The sequence below is a fragment of the Cenococcum geophilum genome, assembly GCF_001692895.1.
Source record: "Cenococcum geophilum 1.58 unplaced genomic scaffold K441scaffold_24, whole genome shotgun sequence".
Classification (NCBI taxonomy): domain Eukaryota; kingdom Fungi; phylum Ascomycota; class Dothideomycetes; order Gloniales; family Gloniaceae; genus Cenococcum; species Cenococcum geophilum.
Genome location: NW_027137582.1, coordinates 1,630,861 through 1,650,878, shown reverse-complemented (window position 1 = coordinate 1,650,878; position 20,018 = coordinate 1,630,861). Strand labels below are relative to the sequence as shown.

The 20,018-nt window shown below is 48.3% G+C and overlaps 8 protein-coding genes across 8 annotated transcripts; 5 read left to right on the top strand and 3 right to left on the bottom strand.

Moving 5' to 3' along the window:
• The first annotated feature begins 115 nt into the window (after nucleotides 1-115).
• K441DRAFT_660860 (uncharacterized protein) lies at nucleotides 116-1,576 on the top strand. The gene is made up of 2 exons (XM_067648778.1): nucleotides 116-169; nucleotides 299-1,576. The coding sequence occupies exon 2, from the start codon at nucleotides 339-341 to the stop codon at nucleotides 1,368-1,370; it is 1,032 nt and encodes a 343-aa protein (XP_067503534.1). The 5' UTR covers nucleotides 116-169; nucleotides 299-338; the 3' UTR covers nucleotides 1,371-1,576.
• A 165-nt stretch (nucleotides 1,577-1,741) lies between these two features.
• Nucleotides 1,742-3,601, top strand: K441DRAFT_660859 (glycosyltransferase family 71 protein). The gene has a single exon (XM_067648777.1). It carries the CDS (start codon nucleotides 1,962-1,964, stop codon nucleotides 3,552-3,554), a length of 1,593 nt encoding a protein of 530 aa, XP_067503533.1. The 5' UTR covers nucleotides 1,742-1,961; the 3' UTR covers nucleotides 3,555-3,601.
• Nucleotides 3,602-5,443: 1,842 nt separating this feature from the next.
• Nucleotides 5,444-7,531, top strand: K441DRAFT_660857 (uncharacterized protein). Its single transcript, XM_067648776.1, has 3 exons — nucleotides 5,444-6,247; nucleotides 6,292-6,379; nucleotides 6,425-7,531. Exons 1-3 carry the CDS (start codon nucleotides 5,760-5,762, stop codon nucleotides 7,280-7,282), a joined length of 1,434 nt encoding a protein of 477 aa, XP_067503532.1. The 5' UTR covers nucleotides 5,444-5,759; the 3' UTR covers nucleotides 7,283-7,531.
• Nucleotides 7,532-8,361: 830 nt separating this feature from the next.
• On the bottom strand, nucleotides 8,362-10,236 carry K441DRAFT_637469 (FolC bifunctional protein). Its single transcript, XM_067646511.1, has 2 exons — nucleotides 9,904-10,236; nucleotides 8,362-9,821 (listed from the first exon to the last, which is right to left on the bottom strand). Exons 1-2 carry the CDS (start codon nucleotides 10,089-10,091, stop codon nucleotides 8,696-8,698), a joined length of 1,314 nt encoding a protein of 437 aa, XP_067503531.1. The 5' UTR covers nucleotides 10,092-10,236; the 3' UTR covers nucleotides 8,362-8,695.
• Nucleotides 10,237-10,790: 554 nt separating this feature from the next.
• Nucleotides 10,791-12,405, top strand: K441DRAFT_612177 (uncharacterized protein; the record flags this gene model as incomplete). The annotated part of the gene is made up of 1 exon (XM_067645602.1): nucleotides 10,791-12,405. The coding sequence occupies exon 1, from the start codon at nucleotides 10,816-10,818 to the stop codon at nucleotides 12,403-12,405; it is 1,590 nt and encodes a 529-aa protein (XP_067503530.1). The 5' UTR covers nucleotides 10,791-10,815.
• Nucleotides 12,406-14,250: 1,845 nt separating this feature from the next.
• Nucleotides 14,251-14,996, bottom strand: K441DRAFT_677879 (DUF1761-domain-containing protein; the record flags this gene model as incomplete). The annotated part of the gene is made up of 3 exons (XM_067651110.1): nucleotides 14,251-14,385; nucleotides 14,476-14,780; nucleotides 14,981-14,996. The coding sequence occupies 3 exons, from the start codon at nucleotides 14,994-14,996 to the stop codon at nucleotides 14,251-14,253; spliced, it is 456 nt and encodes a 151-aa protein (XP_067503529.1).
• Nucleotides 14,997-15,770: 774 nt separating this feature from the next.
• On the bottom strand, nucleotides 15,771-16,952 carry K441DRAFT_660852 (P-loop containing nucleoside triphosphate hydrolase protein). The gene is made up of 2 exons (XM_067648775.1): nucleotides 16,696-16,952; nucleotides 15,771-16,603 (listed from the first exon to the last, which is right to left on the bottom strand). Exons 1-2 carry the CDS (start codon nucleotides 16,799-16,801, stop codon nucleotides 15,930-15,932), a joined length of 780 nt encoding a protein of 259 aa, XP_067503528.1. The 5' UTR covers nucleotides 16,802-16,952; the 3' UTR covers nucleotides 15,771-15,929.
• Nucleotides 16,953-18,100: 1,148 nt separating this feature from the next.
• Nucleotides 18,101-18,793, top strand: K441DRAFT_677877 (uncharacterized protein; the record flags this gene model as incomplete). Its single annotated transcript, XM_067651109.1, has 1 exon — nucleotides 18,101-18,793. The coding sequence occupies one exon, from the start codon at nucleotides 18,101-18,103 to the stop codon at nucleotides 18,791-18,793; it is 693 nt and encodes a 230-aa protein (XP_067503527.1).
• Between the last annotated feature and the right edge of the window lie 1,225 nt (nucleotides 18,794-20,018).

Here is a 20,018-nt window from a genome sequence, read left to right as displayed (position 1 = left end):
TCCCAGAATCTGCCAGAGCGTTCTCGACCTGTCGGTTTGGCGTCTTGGCATTGGGCGTCTTGGCATTGAGCGTCATACGCGCGTAGATTCCGGAGTGCCTCGACCACTTTCCGTCGTCGACGTGGAGACATCCTTGACAGTCTGCACTCCGCCTTTCTCTAGGCTTCCGGTAAGCTTTGCCCGTAATGAAGCTAACCTCATGGGCTTCCGGTAAGCTTTGCCCGTAATGAAGCTAACCTCATGGGCTTCCGGTAAGCTTTGCCCGTAATGAAGCTAACCTCATGCTCAAGGTCTTTAGGACAACACTGCTTTGCTTTCAGCCCAACCTCCCGCCGACCATGAACCCAGCCAAGCGTCTCCGGCCGTGCCCATTCAAGATACTGGAACTCCCTGAAGAACTCATCAACCATACTCTTACTTATTGCGACCCTAAAACCCTTAAACGACTTCGCAGTACGTGTAGGAAAATAGCTCACATAGCCAGTCCGCTGCTATTCTCCGTGGTGCATATTTATCCATCTCCGAGGAGGATGAGGGATTTTATTGCATTGGCTACCACCGAAAATTTCTGTCAGATGGTCAAACATATTGTCTTCTACATACAACCACTAGGAACGACTAGGGGGACTGACACCACAAGTGAGGATTTACATAGGGTAGTAGGTCTCTTTACGAACCTCAAATCCATTATTATCACTACACACTATAGAAACTGGATAAAATACTATGGGGAAGGTGAAGAATTTACGTCATTTAACTACTTGCTCCCTGTTATCAAAAAGGCGGCTGCCTGTCAAAGGTTAAAGTCTCTCAAGATCAATGCTGATTGCAGCCTCTTCTGGCCTCCACAATCAAACAAGGGCTACTGGCCTCTTGTCCCCAAAGAAGGCGTCAAACTTGGGTATCAAGAAATGGGAGTGGCTTTTATCAACCTCCGTCGGCTCGAAATTACAGAATTAAGAAATGAGATTTATATGGCGGGACATGTTGCGATTTTCATCCAGCAGCTCAGGAAACTGGAGGAACTGGAAATTTCGTATGGCTCAACTGCGATGTTGGGAAATAGGGCATATATGCTTGACGACGACCTTCCTGCACAACTGCAACAGAAGGTCTCATGTCCAGGGCTCTGGCGATTGAAACTAGCTGTTCCAACAACACAGCGGTCATTGACTGTGTTTCTCGAGCAATTTGCGGATAGCCTTCAATCTTTGGATATTGAATGGGTGCAGTTTGCATACATAGAACCGGGGGGAAGTGAGAGGCCAGATGAAGTCTTTGTCGCAGAGATTTCGAGGAGATTGTCTCTTTGCAAGTCAATCAAATATGAAATCTGGACTGGGGTGGATTTAGGGAAGTTAAATGCATGAGTAAAGATGTGAGCGATATTCCTGTATCTAGAGAGTGTATTTAAATGGTGATGCTGGGTATGGGGGTGACGGGCTCGCACGGTCCGTGATCCTAATCCCACGATCCCGGATTGACCACGGTGCCACAGCAGAAAGCTCAGCCCACGCAAAGCCACAGTCAGCATGTAGATCAGCCCAAGGTTCATCGCAAAATAATCATTGTTCCAGACGTTATGAGAGCAATCACTACACGAGGCCTACAGCTGCACCGGCCTCCAGCTAACGCAGCCACCAATAACCTCCCCTTTTCTTTCTCCCAGGATGTTTCTTAAACCCATCTCCCGTTTGGTTGGATAACACAATGGCGCACGCCATCCTATTCTTATCCAATAGAAAGTCTAGTGAGAGCATATGATCGCCCGTGAGGCACACCAGGATAGGTCAATCAAGGCGGTGCTGGGTCCTCCGCAGTATCAGCAGTCAGCCGCGCTAGTGGAAAACGCAAGACACTGCAACCTCCAAAATTTGTCTTCGACCTTTTCTAGCTGTTCTTTTGCTACTTTCGCTCCTTCTCTTGTAAAAGTCGTTCGTTATTTCTTGTAATATGTAAATATGTATTCACTCTACGCTCAATTGACTTCCAAATATCCATTTTTTCAGCGTTCTCGCTATAAATACATAGCAATCGCCGCTGTATTCGTCCTATTCCTGTACACATTTTTCCACATCGATAGAAACGGCCTAGAAGTCTCTAGCAGGCTCAGAAACCCCTTCCGCGCCTCCTCCAGTTCCTCCAGCCTTCCAAACCTCACCGCAATCGTTTCCGATGCCGCATCGTACTTCACAAACTACCCGCTCCCATCCTCCGCCTTCGGCGAGCTGGGCAGACGCACCGAGCTCCTAACCTCGTGGATAAAGCTCTCTGACACCCTCGCACCCTCCTTCACACCCAACGAAACCGCCACGCTCGACTCCGCCCTCAACACCGCCCTGCTCGCCTCCTTCCCCTTCCTCCGCAACCCGAGCCTGCCCTACACCTCGACCGACTTCCACACCCTCCAGCAAGCCAACAGAGCGCCCTTCACCGCCCTCCGCCACCGCATCCGCTCAGGCACCCGCGGCATCGTCATCCCCGCCGGCAAACCCCAGTTCCGCTTCGCAGCGCACCTAATCCAGAACCTGCGCGCGGTGCTGAACTCGTCGCTGCCGATCCAGATCGCGTACGCGGGCGACGGCGACCTGCCGCACGAGTACCGCGCCGCGCTGTGCGGGCTCGCCGCCAACGTCTCCGCGCTCGACGTGCTGTCCGTCTTCGACGACCGCTCGCTGCAGCTGCGCGACGGCAAGGCGGGCTGGGCCGTCAAGCCGTTTGCGGCGCTCGCGAGCGACTTCGAGCAGGTCGTGCTGCTGGATGCGGATGTGGTGTTTGCGGCACGGCCCGAGGACACGGTGTTGCGGACGCTGGGGTACAATGAGACGGGCGTGATGCTGTATCATGATCAGCTGGTGTCGCAGAATAAGTTTGTGGACCGCGCGGAGTGGTGGCGTTGGGAGCTGAAGAAGGCGGGGCGGACGCCATCGGAGGCGCTGAGGAAGAGTAAGGTCTGGACGGAAGGATATGCGGAGGAGGGCGATTCCGGGGTTGTGGTGCTAGATAAGAGGCGCTTGGAGGTGCTGACGGGGCTGCTGCATGTGGCGTGGCAGAACAGCCGGGAGGTGAGGGATGAGTGGACGTATAAGATGACATATGGCGATAAGGAGAGCTGGTGGTTCGGCATGGAGCTGTCCGGCGTCCCGTTTGCGTTTGAGGAGCACTATGGCGCTGTTCTGGGAGATAAGGTGCCAATTAGGTCCGGGGCGAATGTGAGGAGGAATGGCACCGCGTCTGTTGGACTCAAGATGCCGAAGGAGAAGGTTTGCGGGTTCAGCATTGCGCATGCTGGTGAGGACGGCAAACTCCTATGGTATAATGGAAGCTTGTTGAAAAATAAGGCGGTTGACCAAAAGGAGTTTACGGTGCCTGAGTGGTGGATGATTGATGCGGAGTGGGTGAAAGGCGCCACAAAGGCGGATGTGAGTTGTATGAAGGGTGGCCAAGTACTTGCGGTCGACGCAGATGCACTGAGGGTTATGAGTGAGACGGTGGAGAGGGCTAAGCTGGTGGATAAGGCTTTTGCGAAGTTGATTGCAAATCTGGAATCGTAATATGTGTGATTAATTAAAGCTTTCATATTTATGAGTTATGAATCCAGCGACTTCATAATACATTCTAGAGTGATGATACCTAGGAAAACCAGTAAGCTCTGATCAACCCAACGTCCTCACGACTACTCAGCGATACTGCATCAGTATTCCCGCGCAAAATCCAAAGCAATTCTCAACGTTTGATGTTTGGTGTTTCATCACTCTTCAACTTAGACCTAAAGGCATCCCGCAAACTTTTGGGAGATGTATCCAAATTTTCTGAAGCAACCGAAGGTCTTCAGATATGTTGCGTCCGAATTCTGGCAACAACTGATTAAACTCTCCTCCGGTTCTCAGCGCATGTAAATTTCTGCAAACTGACGGCTAGACTTGGTCCATGAGCACGCGGTATACCTCTTGATACACTCAGCTTCTTGCTAAGGACGCCATCCCGGAAGAGCGAAGAACCGACTGCAATAAGGACGACTTCTTCTGTCTTCGTTAGAGCCGCAAAACAATTTCAAGTAGAGTTAAAAGGTGTATAATTGCTGCAAGCGTTTTAGGGTCAGGTTAGTAGTGCTAGACTCGACCATAGTTTGACTGTTATCCAGTGCAATCACAATCCGGTATGCCTATTTACTAGGCTAGAAGTGGGGCAACCAGATCTTGTCGTACGAGTCGAGTTATGCGCTGGCAAAGAAAACTAGTGATAATGCTTAATAGCTATCATCAAGGGTGAACTATATTGCTTTTGCTTTAGTAGCTAGCACTATTACGAATTGATAATGACGCCCACTATTTTGAAATGCTATCTCTCATCATTGAATCCTTGGTTAGTGATGAGACAATTAAAGGCACAAAGGCATAACAACCTTCTCGTGCAATTCTAAAATTCGCCCGTGAATTTTCTGACCCATTGATCCGGCAGTGCTATTCTTTCAAGATCTAAGCATTTGAGGTACCCTAACGGATCACGACGAGGGAATTCTAAAGATTTTAAGGGGTACTCCGCTTTATATTTTGCTAGAGACAAGTAGCTTTCGAAGTCCTTAAAAGTATATGTTACCTACTAAAGTAGTTATACGTAATTCTGCCGCTCTTACGTAAAAATAAGAAAAGCTTACAGGTTAGAGAGAAGCCTATCTGCTCTTTTATAATACCTTTTAAAAAGTAAAACCGTTGAAAAGTAATCCCCGCTGTGCCGAAGGCGGCACGCAGGCGAATCACCAGACCCTCCCACTACCCCCTAGACCTTCCAAGATACCTTGGAAGCATGGTACGAAAGGCAGACACACTAAAATGGTAAACAGGCTAGGCGTAGGCGGAGCGCGCAAGACTAGCTGGAAGGATACACCTGGGTTTTTCCCTTACTAGGGATTTTTCCTGTAAATAGGTAGAAGCCTGCATGGACCTAGAAAAGGGACCGAATCGGGCAATAAATAGAACAAATAATAATAATAATAATAAGTAATTTAGTTTAGTTTAAAAATAGTTAATAAAAGCTTCAACGTATATATAATAGTAATAAATTAAATTACTTTTAAATAGAAATAATATATTCTAATACTGACTTTTTAATATAAGTAGTTTTATTTCTAGCTTAATCTTTTTCTACTTTTATAGTTTAGATCTTTACAATAAGGGCTAGTCTCTCTAAGACATTCTAGTCGCTTCTGCTGTGTCTTCAGTATCAGGTATGTTCTACGCAGCGTATCTGGCAATTGAGCTATATAACTATCCGCTTACCATATTGCAGGGTTGTCTGGTGGCTGAGTGGTGCGGGGCTTGTCACCCCACATTCAGGCTGTGTAACACCACCCAACCCTGCATGTAGATTGGTCAAGCAGTCTGCCCTGTTGCATGTCATAAATGTTTAACCCCAATCACACAGCTATTCCATACCCGCCAGTGCATAACGAAGGTTATACGACAGCATTTTCATCAACCATCATACAAACGGGGCGATCAAACTCTCCTCCACTAATGTCCCAACACGTAACCCCCAAACTTGAGAGTGCCAGTGGGAGGCCACCCCTCATGCTTATTGGAGTAGATACTCTCTAGCTTCGGTGACTCTTAAACATGTGTTAGGTGGCTTTGGGGTGGCTTTTCCCCGCGTTAGAGTAACGAACCCGACATTTACTTCAGCCAGATCGCAAATTGAATTACAGCTCTTTTCATTTAAACTGCATCCTGGGTACCTGCGTTTGTGGCCTAGCTCCTGCAATGTCAACAGCAACACCCAGTCCCAATCGTAAGGCGCTGCTTGAGTGCTGGAAGAAGTTTGAGGATGCTGGAAAAGAAGTGATGAAATATTCACAGGTTATAGCCGAGTGCGAAAGCCTTACCAACGACATAAATCGCATTAAAAACCAACTTACTGGAAAAGACAAAGAGATTGCAGAACATAAAGCCGCGAACAAATCGTTGACCACCCAGTTCACCGAAGACACCGCAAACTGGAAGCTTGAGAAATCCCAAATCACTAAGGAACTTGAGAGGATTAAACATAAACAAGAAGCGTCTTGGCTTGGTGAAAAACGGAAATTAATGGAGGGACGTGATGAAGCATTGAAACAGTTGGAAAGCAACAAAGCAAAGCTAGCGGACACGTCGTCGTCCCTTCGTGGAGCCAAGGAACAGCTTAAAGAATGCCAGGACGAGCTCGGAGATCTTAAACTAAATATCGGCTTAGAAGAATTGGGTGATGATTTGTTAGTCTATCCCCAGGGGAAAGATAGCTGCTAACCAAACACAGCCCTGGAAAACTACAAATGCTGGCAGAAAATTTGCATGGCTTATCAATACAGTACTTCCATGCCCAATACCCAACTAATGTCAACACTGTGAGTTTGATAACCACTCACTTCCATCTAAGCTGACCAATCCAGGATGATCTCTTTATGCGCCTTAAGAGTTCAGGGTCCCCTATTGTGATAAATCAGCAAGTTCCCATTTCGAACTCTGCCGCATCTTCGCACCTCCGTGCGGCAGCGTTTGAGGCAGTGGTTGCCAAGAAGATAGTCGAGGGCATATTTCAAAACCTCTACCTTCGGTCACAAAATGAACGGATTGTCTTAACCGGTATGCTGGATAGCTTTCTCGAAACAAGCCCCCCAAAAGAATCTATTTTGCGATCGCTATTAGCTACGGCGCACACAACAGATCGGCCACACGCAACACAGTCTCTCTTAAACTCTGTGGTAAGTGACATAGTCGCCATCTTTGCTCCACTGCTCCCAGAGCAATCTACCATCGAATCTCTCCGCCAGGATCTGGTCGGTTTCGTAACGACTGCCGAAGGACTTTGGAATCGCGGACAAAGGAGCTCGTCCAGAATAGTAGCAGCCGCTGATATTGCACAAGGCGTGGGGGATTGGGGAGATTACAACGGACAGGAGGGAGTTACGCCGCCGACCCAGAGCCAAGAGGACGTTATCAACGGTTCCCCACGTCCTGTGACAATGTTATTCCCTCAGATATACATGTACGATCCAGATGAGTCTGAAGTACTATTTCATGGCTACGCTCTCTGGTCAGACGCGAATCTGTTTATTGAGGGACGGTTGGAGTTTCGGAAGCAGAGTAAGCGAGTAAAGTCTTANCATGCTGAGGGGAGCATAATTAGCGCGAATGGGAAGAAAAGAGGAAATGTCAGTAAAACCTCGCCTCGTCAACGGAGCGAAAGTTTTACGAGCTCACACCGTAGTGCGAACCTGGCCAACAAGGCTCAGCTCAGACCGAGCTAGCGGGCCGACAGAAGCCAAAGGGAAGCTGGCGGGAGAGAGTTTCTTTGATGTCGAGGTCGAAAATCCTCAGGCGATACGCAGAGTAGCTACCTTTTCCAACCAAACGGGTACCCTAATACTACTGTAGTTTTGCTTGAAAAAAATAAAAGGGTATTACCCAAGTCGTGCCTGTTTAGTTTACAATAAAGCTTCTCTAAAGCCTTTGTAAAGGTTTTATCAAGTACTATAAATCGACGCCATCATTTTCTCCCATCCGCCTAGTGCAAAATCGACATATTGATAAACTGCACGAATGGGAGTGATCCATACATCGAAAAAGCACTAGGATTACAAATCTATGCTCATTCCCTCGCTTGAATATCTCGCTCAGGCCAATCCTAAAGCTTCGCCAAAAAGCCTCGCCGCCTTCCAACGTCCAAATTCTTTTTTCATGTGAATTTCTCCATGTGAATCCATAGCCGCGACCCCAGCATAGGCCACTTGAGAGGCAGTAGTCGGCGCCTTGCGGGTTATCAGCATTGCAACATGCACTATGCGTTTGCGCTCAAGTAGCATGGATGGTGGCCGCTAGCCAAAGACCCGTCAGGAAAATAACATTTCTGAGCGTAGCTGCTTGGGAGTTCGATGAAAAGCAGGATGAGAAGGTAGGCGGAAAAATTTGCCATTTGAGGACTTGCTTGAGTAAAATCATAAGAAGGTAACTATAAGAAAGAGGAAACTTTTCAAGGAATTTTCCTTGAATCATTACATATTGAGATGAGAATAACTTAAGGCTTAAATATGCTGATCAAAAGCATCAACCAAGCGGCTACTTTTTGATGCGCGCTTACAAAGTATGGGAACATACACCGTGGGAAACTCGTATCGAAATTCACGTTATCGACGTCTAATTGTCCCTCTATTCCATCCGAATGCAAATGCAAAATTTATGCAACTCCTGTTGCAGTCTTAGTAGTTGAGGACACTATGTTGACTGTAGGAGAAGTGGCTGATTGTATCAGAACAGTGCCGTAAGGGTACTTTGTCCATTGCGTTGAAGGGTTTAGACAAATAGTAGCAAATAACGTAAGATAATGGTTCCTGGTATTGCTGAGCTTTGGGGTTAAGGTAATTAGTCGGAAAAATCGGCCTTGTTAAGCAAAGAGGAATTGAAAACGAATGACAATAAGGTCTTTCTCAATGGTTTCTTACACATGAAGCGGCTTTCTACTTTAACAGCAACCGTGAATATAGCAGCACGCGATAAAGCGGTATTTGTCTGCTACAATGCTACCAACTACTCTGATCTCTGGAACCGAGACTGTGGGTGTGTCTCTGAAGAAAGTAGGTCGTACCTTTATTTATCTCGACTCTCTCTGCAAAGTCTCCGTATCTAGGCGAGGAGGTGGCCTTCATCGGAGTGAGAAAAACCCCTCAATGCTGTCCTGCATCCGTTGGTTTTGCCTCGGGGGACATCTGCTGTGAAAAATTCCTCCTTAAGCGGAGAATATCTGAAACCAGATACAAGCTCCCAGCCACTACCATATGGCTCTCTTTCGCTATTTTTGCGGCTGATACTAGAGCTGCTAAAACGTCATCTCCATAATGGTTGCCTTGCTCGATTTTAGCAATCCCGTAAGCAGCCTTGAGAAGGTCTGCAGAAGACATCGGCCGAACCCATGGCATGCCATCGACGGGTCCAAATTCTACAGTGACAACGTTGTCACCATCAGCAATCAACGGGGTCAGAATCTCTGTAACGGCTTTGCCATCAGACATTGCCAAAACCCAAGTAATTTTGGTTGTCTTTTCGTTCGACCGATTTGCGCGAACTCTCTTGTTGACATATCCACCAAGAATTCGAGCAGAGTCAGCATTATGAGCACCGTCGAGGAGGACCGATTCGGAGCAACCAGTGATCGGTTCGAGATGTAATTTTTGTAAACGGCCCGGCCAGTTCTGCTGCTTTAAAGCGGACATAATGCTATGTACGTCTAGAGCAGGGCGTCGTAAGGATTCCAAAGCTCGGCAGATCGCAAGATAAGCACATGCAGTATTGACTTGCTGATGAAGTGGGAGATTGCCTACGTTATCCCGCCATCCTTTGAATTTTTCTATTTCTTCAGGCAATTTGTCTCCATATAGTAGTGGGCCAGCTCCCACCTCTTTCGCAACGGTCTCGATGACCTTTTTCACAGTTGGCTCATTAGTGTGGTCTATTACACAAGGGACGCCTGGCTTCAAGATTCCCGCCTTCTCTCTTGCAATTTCATCTGTAGTGTTTCCTAACCATGCTTGATGGTCTAGACTGATTTTTGAGATGATAGTGACTAGAGGCGATTGGAGGACGTTGGTGGCATCGAGTCGCCCGCCCATGCCAACCTCAACAACGCCTACTTCAATCTCCTCTCGTGTGAAGATTTCAAATGCAGTGGCGGTAAGAACCTCAAACTCAGACGCTTTGATTCCTTCTGTCGTATTATACTTGAGGACCTGGTCTTCTACTTCGCGGAATAGATTCTGCTTAATTGGAACGTCGTCGATGGTAATGCAATCCCACCTTCAAAAGCCAACATGCACCACTCGTTAGCCACTAGTCATAAAGTGGAAATGTCGCAGAGAAGATGCAAGTGAGGGAATACCTGTCGATCAAGTGAGGAGACGTGAAGCGCCCACACCGCACCTTCGACTGGAGCAGCATTGCAGACGCAGCAGCGCATATTGAGCCTTTTCCATTAGTGCCTGCAACATGAATCGCTTTCCACGGCAACGGCGTGTGTTTGAGGAGGAGGCTGATCCGCTCAAGACCGGGCTGAATCATCGCGACCATGAGAAATTCCCGGGACTCTAGAGGGCATTGGCCTTGGTGTTGCCAGGCAAACGGAGTGCACACGCGTGTTTTGAAACGGAGAGTCAGAGTCTCCGTCGGCCTTGGTGCATGTACCTGCAGCTGTAAGAACAGGCGGTGAGTCAGAACAACGGCTGGATGGCGGGCGAGCGAGATTCGAAGATGTCCTGCAGCAGAGTAGCCTAAAAGGTAGATCGGGGGTTCGGGATGGCCAGAATAATCGCTGCCCGCTCACCCGAATCTTCAACCTCTAGCCCTGGACACTTGACGCCAAACCGCGGGACTTTACCAGAGGGATATCACTCGCGATACTAAAGCGTGAGCCGGCCTCGTCCATTTATCTTTTTGCCATATCACCCCAAAGGCTCACTTTGCGTGTTTTCAGCGTGTCGAAAGGCTGGACGAGCAGTGCCCCATTGTGGCGGCTACACTGGGCAGATCTTAGTTCGCTTACGGGTTGCAGGGCAGCCTTGTGACGGGCACGACCGGGCACCTGGGGTCAATCTTTCGCCTCCCTCCTCAACTTCTTCCTCAGGCCTCCACTCTCTCCATCGCCAACCCGACCACAACAAACCCTCCACTCATCCCCATTTTCATCCGAATTTTGCTCCCAGACTCTCCCTTCTTGGTTACAGCTGTGAATCTCCTCTCTTTCGCGGTTTTTACCCCAAAAAATGGGCCTTCCGTAAGCTTTCCTTCTATCAGCATGCTTGTTTGCTTTGCGCGGCGGCTTCGCGCTTCAGCCTCGCCTCTACCCCCCTTCAAGATCCGCGCATCATTAACTGACAACATCGCATTCAGAGTTTGGCGCGCTCCGTCGCCCGAGGAATCTAAAGATGCTATCAAGGTTGATTTAACTGCGTCGTCGCGTTCAACCATCCGCCGTCGGGTGCGCTCTCCGGTCATACCCCGTCGCGCCCGAAGATCTGGCAACGCACATGCGCCACCCAGTGGCACTTCGCAACGCTCCCCCAGGCGAGGCGAGTTTGGTTTCCGGACACCGCCTGCATTCGACTTCGAGTACAGTGACCGCCGCCCCAACCCTATTGAGCGAGATGCTCCTCTCCCTCCAGTCCCTGAGTCTAGGAACTATACTCGTGGCGCAAATGAGATGTCTACCCCGAGAAACTCACATCACTTCCGGGACTATGAGCGGTCTTCACAGTATTTCGGGCTCGGTGATGAACCGAATCCTTTCTCTCGACCTCCGCCCGAACTGGAAGATGCGCTCTACCATCGTGCACCGCGGCCTCCACGAGCATACGGCGAACTTCCGGCATATACCCCAAATTTTGCACCAGCAGGATATGCAGGATCGCGACATGTGCCAGCTGCAGAAATGCTGGAGACAAATACGATCAGGTTCCAATCGAGAAGGCCACCAATGAGACCTCACTCGAGAGATGGAGAAAGAGAAGCTCCTCTGCATCTAAGAAACGAGATTATCATCGTTGAAGATGGAGAGGAAGATGAACATGAGCATGTTGCTTTTGGATTTCCGCCACTTCGCCGCATGGGTCGCCGTACTATTGCAGACGGACCACTTCCCTCAAGTTCTCTTCGAGAGTCATGGAGTCCAGCCAGCACCGTTGATGGCTTAGGTGACCGAGATCGCAGCTTCAGCCCAGTCGATGATCACTGGGACACTATGCTCAGCACTGTTGCTCCAGATCCTCATCTTCCCAGTGCTGACTCCTCTTTTACCTCAGCGGCTGCTTCTGCATCCTTCTCAAATTCTCATCCGAGCTCTCGTTCGGGAAGTTCAAACTCCAACTCAGCATCCTCCTCGCGTACTCATTTGACTATACCATCGCGAAACTCTCCGGATGAGGTCATCGCTCGGGTTTGCGACACTTCAGATGAAGACACGGCCTCGGACACGGAACCCGAGGATATTGAAGTTCGCGAAATTAGCGCCCCTCGACATACATCGTCCCGCATGGCCCCATACCTTGCTGATGAACCACCGTCCCGGAACCCATATCGTTATTCCCGCGACCTGCGCAATCGTTCTCGCGATGCCAGTCGCTTCGTCCGTAATTTCTATTCATTCACTTCGCGTGCTGGTCCGCGCGAAGATAGCCTACCTAATCACTCATTCGATGATGACATCTCTCTTGGCGACAGAGATGTAGAAGATGACGCGCATATTCAGGACCCAGAGCTAGAGCAGATGAGATCGATACTGGAGCGGTTGGCCCGCAGAGACGACATCCCAGAGGAATTCTGGATCTCTGCAGGCCTGACACCACCGCTGGCTGAGCGCGTGGAGAGATTGCAGCGCGAGAGACTATGAGGAAGTTGACTAATAAATCTTTCTAATATATGGGATGAGTGTACGATCTGGCTCGAGCTGGCTGGCTGGCTGGCTGAGGCCTATTGATATCTTTTTGACACTTACCATGTCTCTTGTACGATCACCCGCATTGTGCTGTGGATTCATCGTATATTTTCTTGGCCTGTTTTCTTATTTGAATACGGCTTATTTTTTTTTGGCTGTTTCCTTCTACCGATGTCAGATTTCAGGAGTTGATTGACGGCCTGCCAGTATGCAATGGCACTTTTATCTTTTTCACTTTTTGTTTATCTTCCCTGGCCGGGCGGACGTGGGGGTACTGGTGTTTGAACTGGAGTTCGCTTCGCGCTCTGTCTTCTAGTCGCTTTGATAGGAGTGCGGAAAAGCCATGGGTATCTGAGGCAAGGATTTTACGGTCACACACATTTGAGTCGTGTATTCTAGAGGCTTTGCGTTCCTGGTCTAGATACTAGACTGAGTGGCGCAACGAATGAAAAGCTTCTTGAGCTTGGTATTGCTTAATGTGTTTAATGACTGCGTTGTGAGTGTTGCTGGTGAACAAAATTAACGGTTATCCCATGCAATAGATATGGCCCGTGCGCGACCACCAAAATATGAATTAGTCTCCACCATAGAATCTATATAGCTTCACACCGCTCTGCAAAGAAGGCCCTTGTTAGCAGGAACGCCTCAACTTAATCTAATCATGATTAACTCAATAATATAGCATATTTAAGATTTATTATAATAATATGGGCCTTATATTGATAGAATCAGAACTTTAAGTTTGCCAAGACTTCATTTGATCTAAAGCCTCTAGTTGGCTCGTCTACTTGGACGCCTATCTTGACAGCGCATGGGATAAGCAGGCTTCAGTGTTTTCAATGTTCTTCCTACCCACTTACTGTAGACTCATATCCCCTCTCATAAGACGCCTTTTCACTTTTTCTGCAACCACGGGAGCAACCACTCGCTCCCAACAAAATCAGCAGCAGTCCTTCACCTACCGACACGACAAGCCAATCACCAAAACCTGAACAATTAAATCCTCAATGGCTGTCGCTAGACCTCCCGTGATTCTACTATCGTCATCCTCGTTACGAGCTTGGTTCTCCACATCCTCCCTTCAAACCTGGTCTCACAGCGCAAATGATTTCCGCTGCCCGAGATTAGTAGACGGAGTGATGCATGGGTATAAATTAAGCATGCGGAAAGGCAAGGCAAGAGGGGATATGATGTTTTATCAAGTGGAATGAGTTGTGAAAGGCTGTCAGTGTCGTTTGGTGGTTTGCTTGACGAGATGCCCGATGGGCTGCTGAATTAATCAAGTCTTTGATGCCCCATATGCCCCCGGTAGTCAATCGGTGGAGAAAGGTAGGAGAGATCGAATTGATGAGGTTGCAGGTTACGGTGGAGTAGTAAAGGTCCGTGGAAATTATTATAAGTTGGGATGCGGCTGAAAATCACCTATCTGCTTTCATTTAGCACTGCACGGGGGTTAAAAAAAGGCACTACACCTTGATCAATTTAGAGCCTTCTGTATCCACTACAAGGTATCAAAGCATTAAAGATAATCCAAAAAATAGCCGCGTCATGTCCTGACTTCAGACTAGAGAGAGATGTCAATCAGACGGTTCTGTAGCACCATCAAACAATATGCACAAGCTCCCAATTAGTTTTATCGGATAGTGGTTTATTGTTACAAGGGAAAAAAATCCTAATAGCCACTTGATGGGCCTTCATCCGATTCATTGTATCGTTTTAAAGCCAACGCAAAGTCAAGTCTGTCTCTGCTACCATCGCCTCAACCACACCATCTCCTCCCTTCCCCAACTCAAAGAAAATTTAGTCGAATGCGTTCGTCCGGGTGCCCCAGTAGGTGAGGAACATGCTGAGACCAACGGTTTCGAAGATGCGGGCGAGAGCGCTGACGGCGATCGTGTCGAGGGGACGCTTTTCGGTAACGACTTGAGAGATGATCTTTTCATTGATTAGTCGTCTGTTCTTTAATTCGCCATGTACAATTGAATCAGGTGTTCAATTAAAGGAAACAATCCTGCGATGACATACCGAAGGTGCCGTGCTAGCCATGAAGATCAAGCTGCCCATGTATGCCGCACCCTTGTAGGTCAGTGTGCCGGTGGCATTGAGAAGAGCGCCGACGCCATATGACTGGATGGCAGAGCCGAGGAGAGAGCTACCCCAAGAAGCGGCGGCAGTGGCAGCCTCCTTTGACTTGAAGAATTCCTCCTTTGAGTTAGCAGCTTGGGCTTGACGGTAGGTGTTGCCAAAGACGGGGCCAAGAACTGCGAGGGAGATGGCGTGGTTAAAGAAAGTGCCAAGGGCAATGGCTGAGGGTTTAACAGGTGGGAGGTCTGCGGAGTTTCTGTTAGTTTTATGAGAGTACGGAAGCAGGAAGACGAAGTAGGCGAGAGCAAGCAGAGTAAAGCTAAGACCATTCAATGGAGAGGCAGCTGTCTTCCCAGGGTACTCCCGTTACATTGAAATCTCGTCTCGAATGATTCTGCAAGCTCCCATGTTTAGTGACAAGGGAAGAGAGTGGGGAACAACTTACAGTGAAGAGTGGCCATTGTGATGGATTGGTGGTGATGGGAGGATTGAGTTTGAGTGTGAAAAAGTGGATGGAATTGGAGTCACTGGTGTAGTACAGGTGTTGGAGGAGACAAGGAATGCGCTTGCCAGGAGTTTTTGTACCCCAATTTTTGATGATACCTGACACAGTGACGTAACGAATAGCTGCCAAGTTGACTTCGGTGCTGGTGTACTTCCCGCCAACGTTGCATCATCAAGGCATTTTTGCTGCTAAATTCGAGAATGGCATAGACACAGTGCCCCTAGCTAGCCCATTCCTAGCCATGCCATGGATTTGGATGGAATTTCCATGCGACGAAGCCCATCGAGCCTACAATCGCCATTTCTTCCTCACGTCATTGTTTGGCATGCGACGAAGCCCATCGAGCCTACAATCGCCATTTCTTCCTCACGTCATTGTTTGGCAACATTTACGATGCACGCCAAGACGCCCGAGCGTTGACACTTCAACCCTCGAACTCTAGAAGCCAACAAACAACTTCTCTTATATATTCATTTCTCTCCAAACACAAAGTCTAAATGCCATAAAATGGTTTCAATTTGAATATTGTTATATCAATTCAGCTCTACATAGACTATCTAGATCCACCCGTATCGGCTTACGGCTCGCGGACATTCTCTACATTTCCAAAGGGGACATTATACTTGAGAAAATATGCAATACTTTCAGGATCCTCCAGTTTCTTCCCCCCTTAAGGAGCGCCCTTTTAAGGTGCAGCTCCTAAGAAGAGGGTAGCTCTTCACTCTCTGGTAAAACCGAACTTGTCCGCCAGGCAATTTATAAACTCTTACAGAGCACACAAGAATGTACTATTTATCTTAATAGGTCACTCTCAATACATGGAAGCCATAATAACTATTAGGGCCCAGCCCACTCTCTCAAACTCCGTTCCATCCAATAATAGACCATATCACGCCAACTCTGCCATAGCAGGCACCTCCCTCTCCTGCCCTTCTCCGACTCCCTGCCTCTCCAGCTTCCACGCATCATCCTCCTTACTCACAATCAGCTCATGTACCTCCAGCCTTTCTTCCACAATCTCCTTTCCATTTACTAAATCATTCTCGCTAACCCGCTTATTCGCATCCTCCTCATCCTTCGCTATTCCGGCCTTAACGTGCCGTCCCACCAATCTCTTCCTTGCCACCTCGAAATCGACATCCACAAACCACAATTCATCCATTAGCTCCGCAGCTTCTTTCCACGGAGGCTTTCTCAAGCTTAAATAATTCCCTTCAAATATGACCACGCGCATACACGGTGTAATCGCAATATCATCAGCAACAGGGTCCTTAATCGCGTGGTCGAAACTCGGCGCGTAGAACGTTTGACTCTCAGGGAGCAATGGCTTGCGTAGTTCTTTGACGAGGGCAAGAAAAGAGCCCCCGTCGAAAGTAAAAGCTGCGCCGCGCCGAGCGTGCGCGGAGACAGGGTCTGGCATTGCGGAGAGCTGGGCGCGCGAAAGGTGATAGCCATCCATGGGGATGAAGGCAGCCAGGGGGTTACCAATAGAGGTACCTGGAGATTGCTGGTGATATAGCTTATTGATCCTGTTCACGACAATTGCGGCTAATGTAGTCTTTCCTATGAAGCAGAAACAACTTGGTGTTAGTAGATTCCAAACGGAAGAATGTTGATAAAATTGGGCCTATGTAGGGAAAAGACGGAAGTGGTACCTGAGCCAGGAATGCCTGATATCCCGATCAGGAGGCGTTGCGATTTGGGTAAGTCTTCGAATTTTTCCCATGTCTTTTTGACTAGCCGGTCAACCTGCTCTTCCATTTTGATGTGCTATTCTCCATTGACTAGAGAGGTAGCGTAACTCAACCCTTTTTCAGAAGACCCTTATGGGATATCAGTAGGCCGCCATCGCATGACTGTTCTTGATGCAAGTTTCCGCCGATGATGCACACCGTGGGATTGCTGCCGCGGGGGTGGAGGTCCAAGCTTCTGACGTCGTTTGGATGAGGTTTTTGTATAGCACGTGATAGGGGTGAAATAGCTTAAAAACTCTCAAAGGTAATTTTCCAGCCTTACTAAAAGGTAAGAGTCGCCCAATTGAAGTCCAACAATTTATAATTATTTTTTGAGATAGTTACATGTACGCCCCGAGCCAGATCTGGAGCAAGCCACCTCCTGAGGCCCACTGCTTCTCCCCCATCTTGTATAATAAGAGTGGATCATACGAACCTAGCTTGAAGGCCAGCCCTTATCTTTCTACAAACCCGATCTCGTTCCCGATTTGGTGCGGCTCGCGCGAGCAACTGCAACCTGCACTAGATCCCCATTTACCGCCCTGATTTCGCGTACATCTCAATACTCGCCTGACTTTCCATTTTAAGACCTGCGGAAAGCAGCGGAAACTGAGTCCATTATCCATGTGTGGCCTTTTTATAGAACTGTCTTTCATTGCTGAGCATCTTTACGTAGCCCGGGAATATGCGCCAATCTGAGTATCAATAGCAAGTGCCGCTTTTTAAGCTACTTAGCTACTAAAGGCTTTAGGACTGTTCGTCATGTGGGCCCTCCACTTTACCTAAGAAACATTCGTTTTCACTGGCGCGACGCAGACCACATACCATTCCTCAGACGCCCGATATAACACTACTTAGGACAAAGGCTGCAAGTCCGCATAACCTAGTCCTCGCGAAGTCCGACCCTTCTGTCAAGCCACAGCGCTCGCCGCTACTGGATCATGATGGACCTAGGCCAACCCTGGCTCTAGCTTTGCTACAACCGCCACCGTCTGCACCGATAAGTCTAAGAACCATTGATTCCGGTGACTGTACTGAAATACAGTCACTTCCGCAGCTGGGGGAGCATATTGTGGGCGTATCGAGCAAGCTGCATCCTGAGCATACTCGGAAACGGAAATACGCCAACATCGCGTGGGAAAAAGAAGGTTATGAGGGAGGAAGGTATTTCGTCCCTTAATGTGAACTAATATTTAAAGACCTTAAGGGGCACATGCTGACACATGAGAATACACGGCTGGAGAAGTGTCTAGTCGAGAATTGCGAATATTATATCAAAGAATTCGCGCGTAAATACGATAGGGATAGGCACATACTTGCGCACAGCATGAGGAAACTAGTGTGCGCCTTCTGTCCGGGGTATGGTACAGAAAACGAAGCTTGCTTTTTTCCTGTTGACTCCCTCAAGCGCCGTTTGATCAGTATTCACGATGTTGACGTGGCACTCCTGAGCATTTGGAAGAATCCCGACCCTGTCCGCTACCACACAGGAGCCCCGAAGCCACCATGGGGGGATACCCGCGACCACCGCTTCTCAGGTGAAGCGCGTGAGAGTTCCTCCATGAGCGGACCTTGCTCGATATGTCCCATCCCCTTCGCTGACCCGCAGGCTTTCTACGAGCACCTCGGCAAGTGTGTTAGAGGAGCTGTGTTGGCGGACTGCCAGCGGCCCTCACCAGTTTCAACTTCCCCCCTAATCAACGGGAGTAGCTCTAAGGATTCTGAATCTATACAAAAAGCCCTACGTCCAAATGAACTAAGCAAACCCACGCCAACTACATCATCCGGAACCGAGAGTCAGATCGGAGAGCAAAGAAGCAGTCATCCAGCTACGCCAGAGGTAGAAATCCACCATCCTGAACCTCTGGGGCCTCAGGATTTGGAACCAACCGGAAAGCAGTATCGTTTTATATTTCAGAGAACCGCTGAGACACAGCAGGCACAAGAGCTTCTTATCTCGACATTGGACTCGAGTATAATAGGATGTAAACGGAAGTTCTTTATTGCGCTACCATTTTAGAGGACGCGTCTGGATGTGAGCAGTTATACGTCAAAGCCCGCCTGTGTGCTTTTAAAGGCCGTTCAAAGATTTTGTCGCCCAAGGGAAGCAGCCCAGCTACACAGATGCAAAATGTGCGGAATAATTTAGGCTTAGGGATAAAATCCTCTGAACAAATTCGGAGCAGACACCGAGTTTCACTAGGACAGCAGCAGTATCTTAAAATGATGTGGCATATTCTATATCGCTTCTACAAATTCTCACGTTGCACAACTTGATTGACGTGAGGACCAAGTTCCATTCCATAATTCGAGAAATAGGATATGAGCGCTCATCAGGTCTGACGCCTATGCCATGTCATCATTCCGGAGCAAATTCAGATGAATGGCGAGCCTCTCAAGGCGCTTTCTTCCAATTCTAGGATAGAAGTCTCATCGGAAAATGAAGCCTCCAGAGGACCAACAGAAACCCTCAACTAGTACAGCTGGTAGAAGAGTCACATTTATCTTTGACCGAAAGGCTTGTAACCACACATCCTGACACTAGACAAGATTAAGCCAAGCAATACTGTTGCATCATTCCACGTCAGGATTTTGCTCCATCAACTTGCGGTCCCTGTCCTGAAATATCCCTTTGATACTTCATCAAGACTGCAAAAATCCCTGGGGAACAAAACCTGAGGACTTGCGGTTGGCTTAAGCAAGCTTCCTCGGGAGCATCGCTCCGAGAGAATATGGAATGTTTTGCTTGTATCGGGGCATATAACTATGGGCGGCGTTCTTGGGTGCCCTTCCGTGGGATAATAATATTTTTAAACCCGAATGAAAGCAAAGGGACTAGGTGGTGCTCTTGGGCGTCCTACTATATGAAAGGCGAGATCCTCTAAACGTTGTTTTTGTTGCAGCCAAAGACCGCGGCTTCTTAGTGGTCAAGAAGCGTCTGCCTGGATCGCGCGGGCTTCCGATGCACGCGTTGGTGCGCGGGTTTTAACGCTCTCAGCTGGTGGTGTTGTTGGTATTGGATATTGGATATTGATATTGAATATTGGAGGGTCAATACTGAGAGATATTAAATATTAAATATTAGATATTTTTAGAGTTAAGGTAGATATATTATTCTCGATTCTTGATTAACGTCTGGTGAGGTCCCAAATTAGGGTCCATGCAGACTAATACCGATAAGTTATAGGTACGAAAAACCTCCAAGGGAGACGTGAGAGGTAATTACACGTACCCCTCCAGGCAGC

Coding starts and splice junctions, on each gene's coding strand:
- K441DRAFT_660860 (XM_067648778.1), top strand. CDS start 339: ATGAACCCAGCCAAGCGTCTCCGGCCGTGCCCATTCAAGATACTGGAA.
- K441DRAFT_660859 (XM_067648777.1), top strand. CDS start 1,962: ATGTATTCACTCTACGCTCAATTGACTTCCAAATATCCATTTTTTCAG.
- K441DRAFT_637469 (XM_067646511.1), bottom strand. CDS start 10,091: ATGGTCGCGATGATTCAGCCCGGTCTTGAGCGGATCAGCCTCCTCCTC. Junction 9,822..9,903: donor TCTCCTCACTTGATCGACAG/GTATTCCCTCAC, acceptor TGGCTTTTGAAG/GTGGGATTGCATTACCATCG.
- K441DRAFT_660852 (XM_067648775.1), bottom strand. CDS start 16,801: ATGGAAGAGCAGGTTGACCGGCTAGTCAAAAAGACATGGGAAAAATTC. Junction 16,604..16,695: donor ATCAGGCATTCCTGGCTCAG/GTACCACTTCCG, acceptor TCTGCTTCATAG/GAAAGACTACATTAGCCGCA.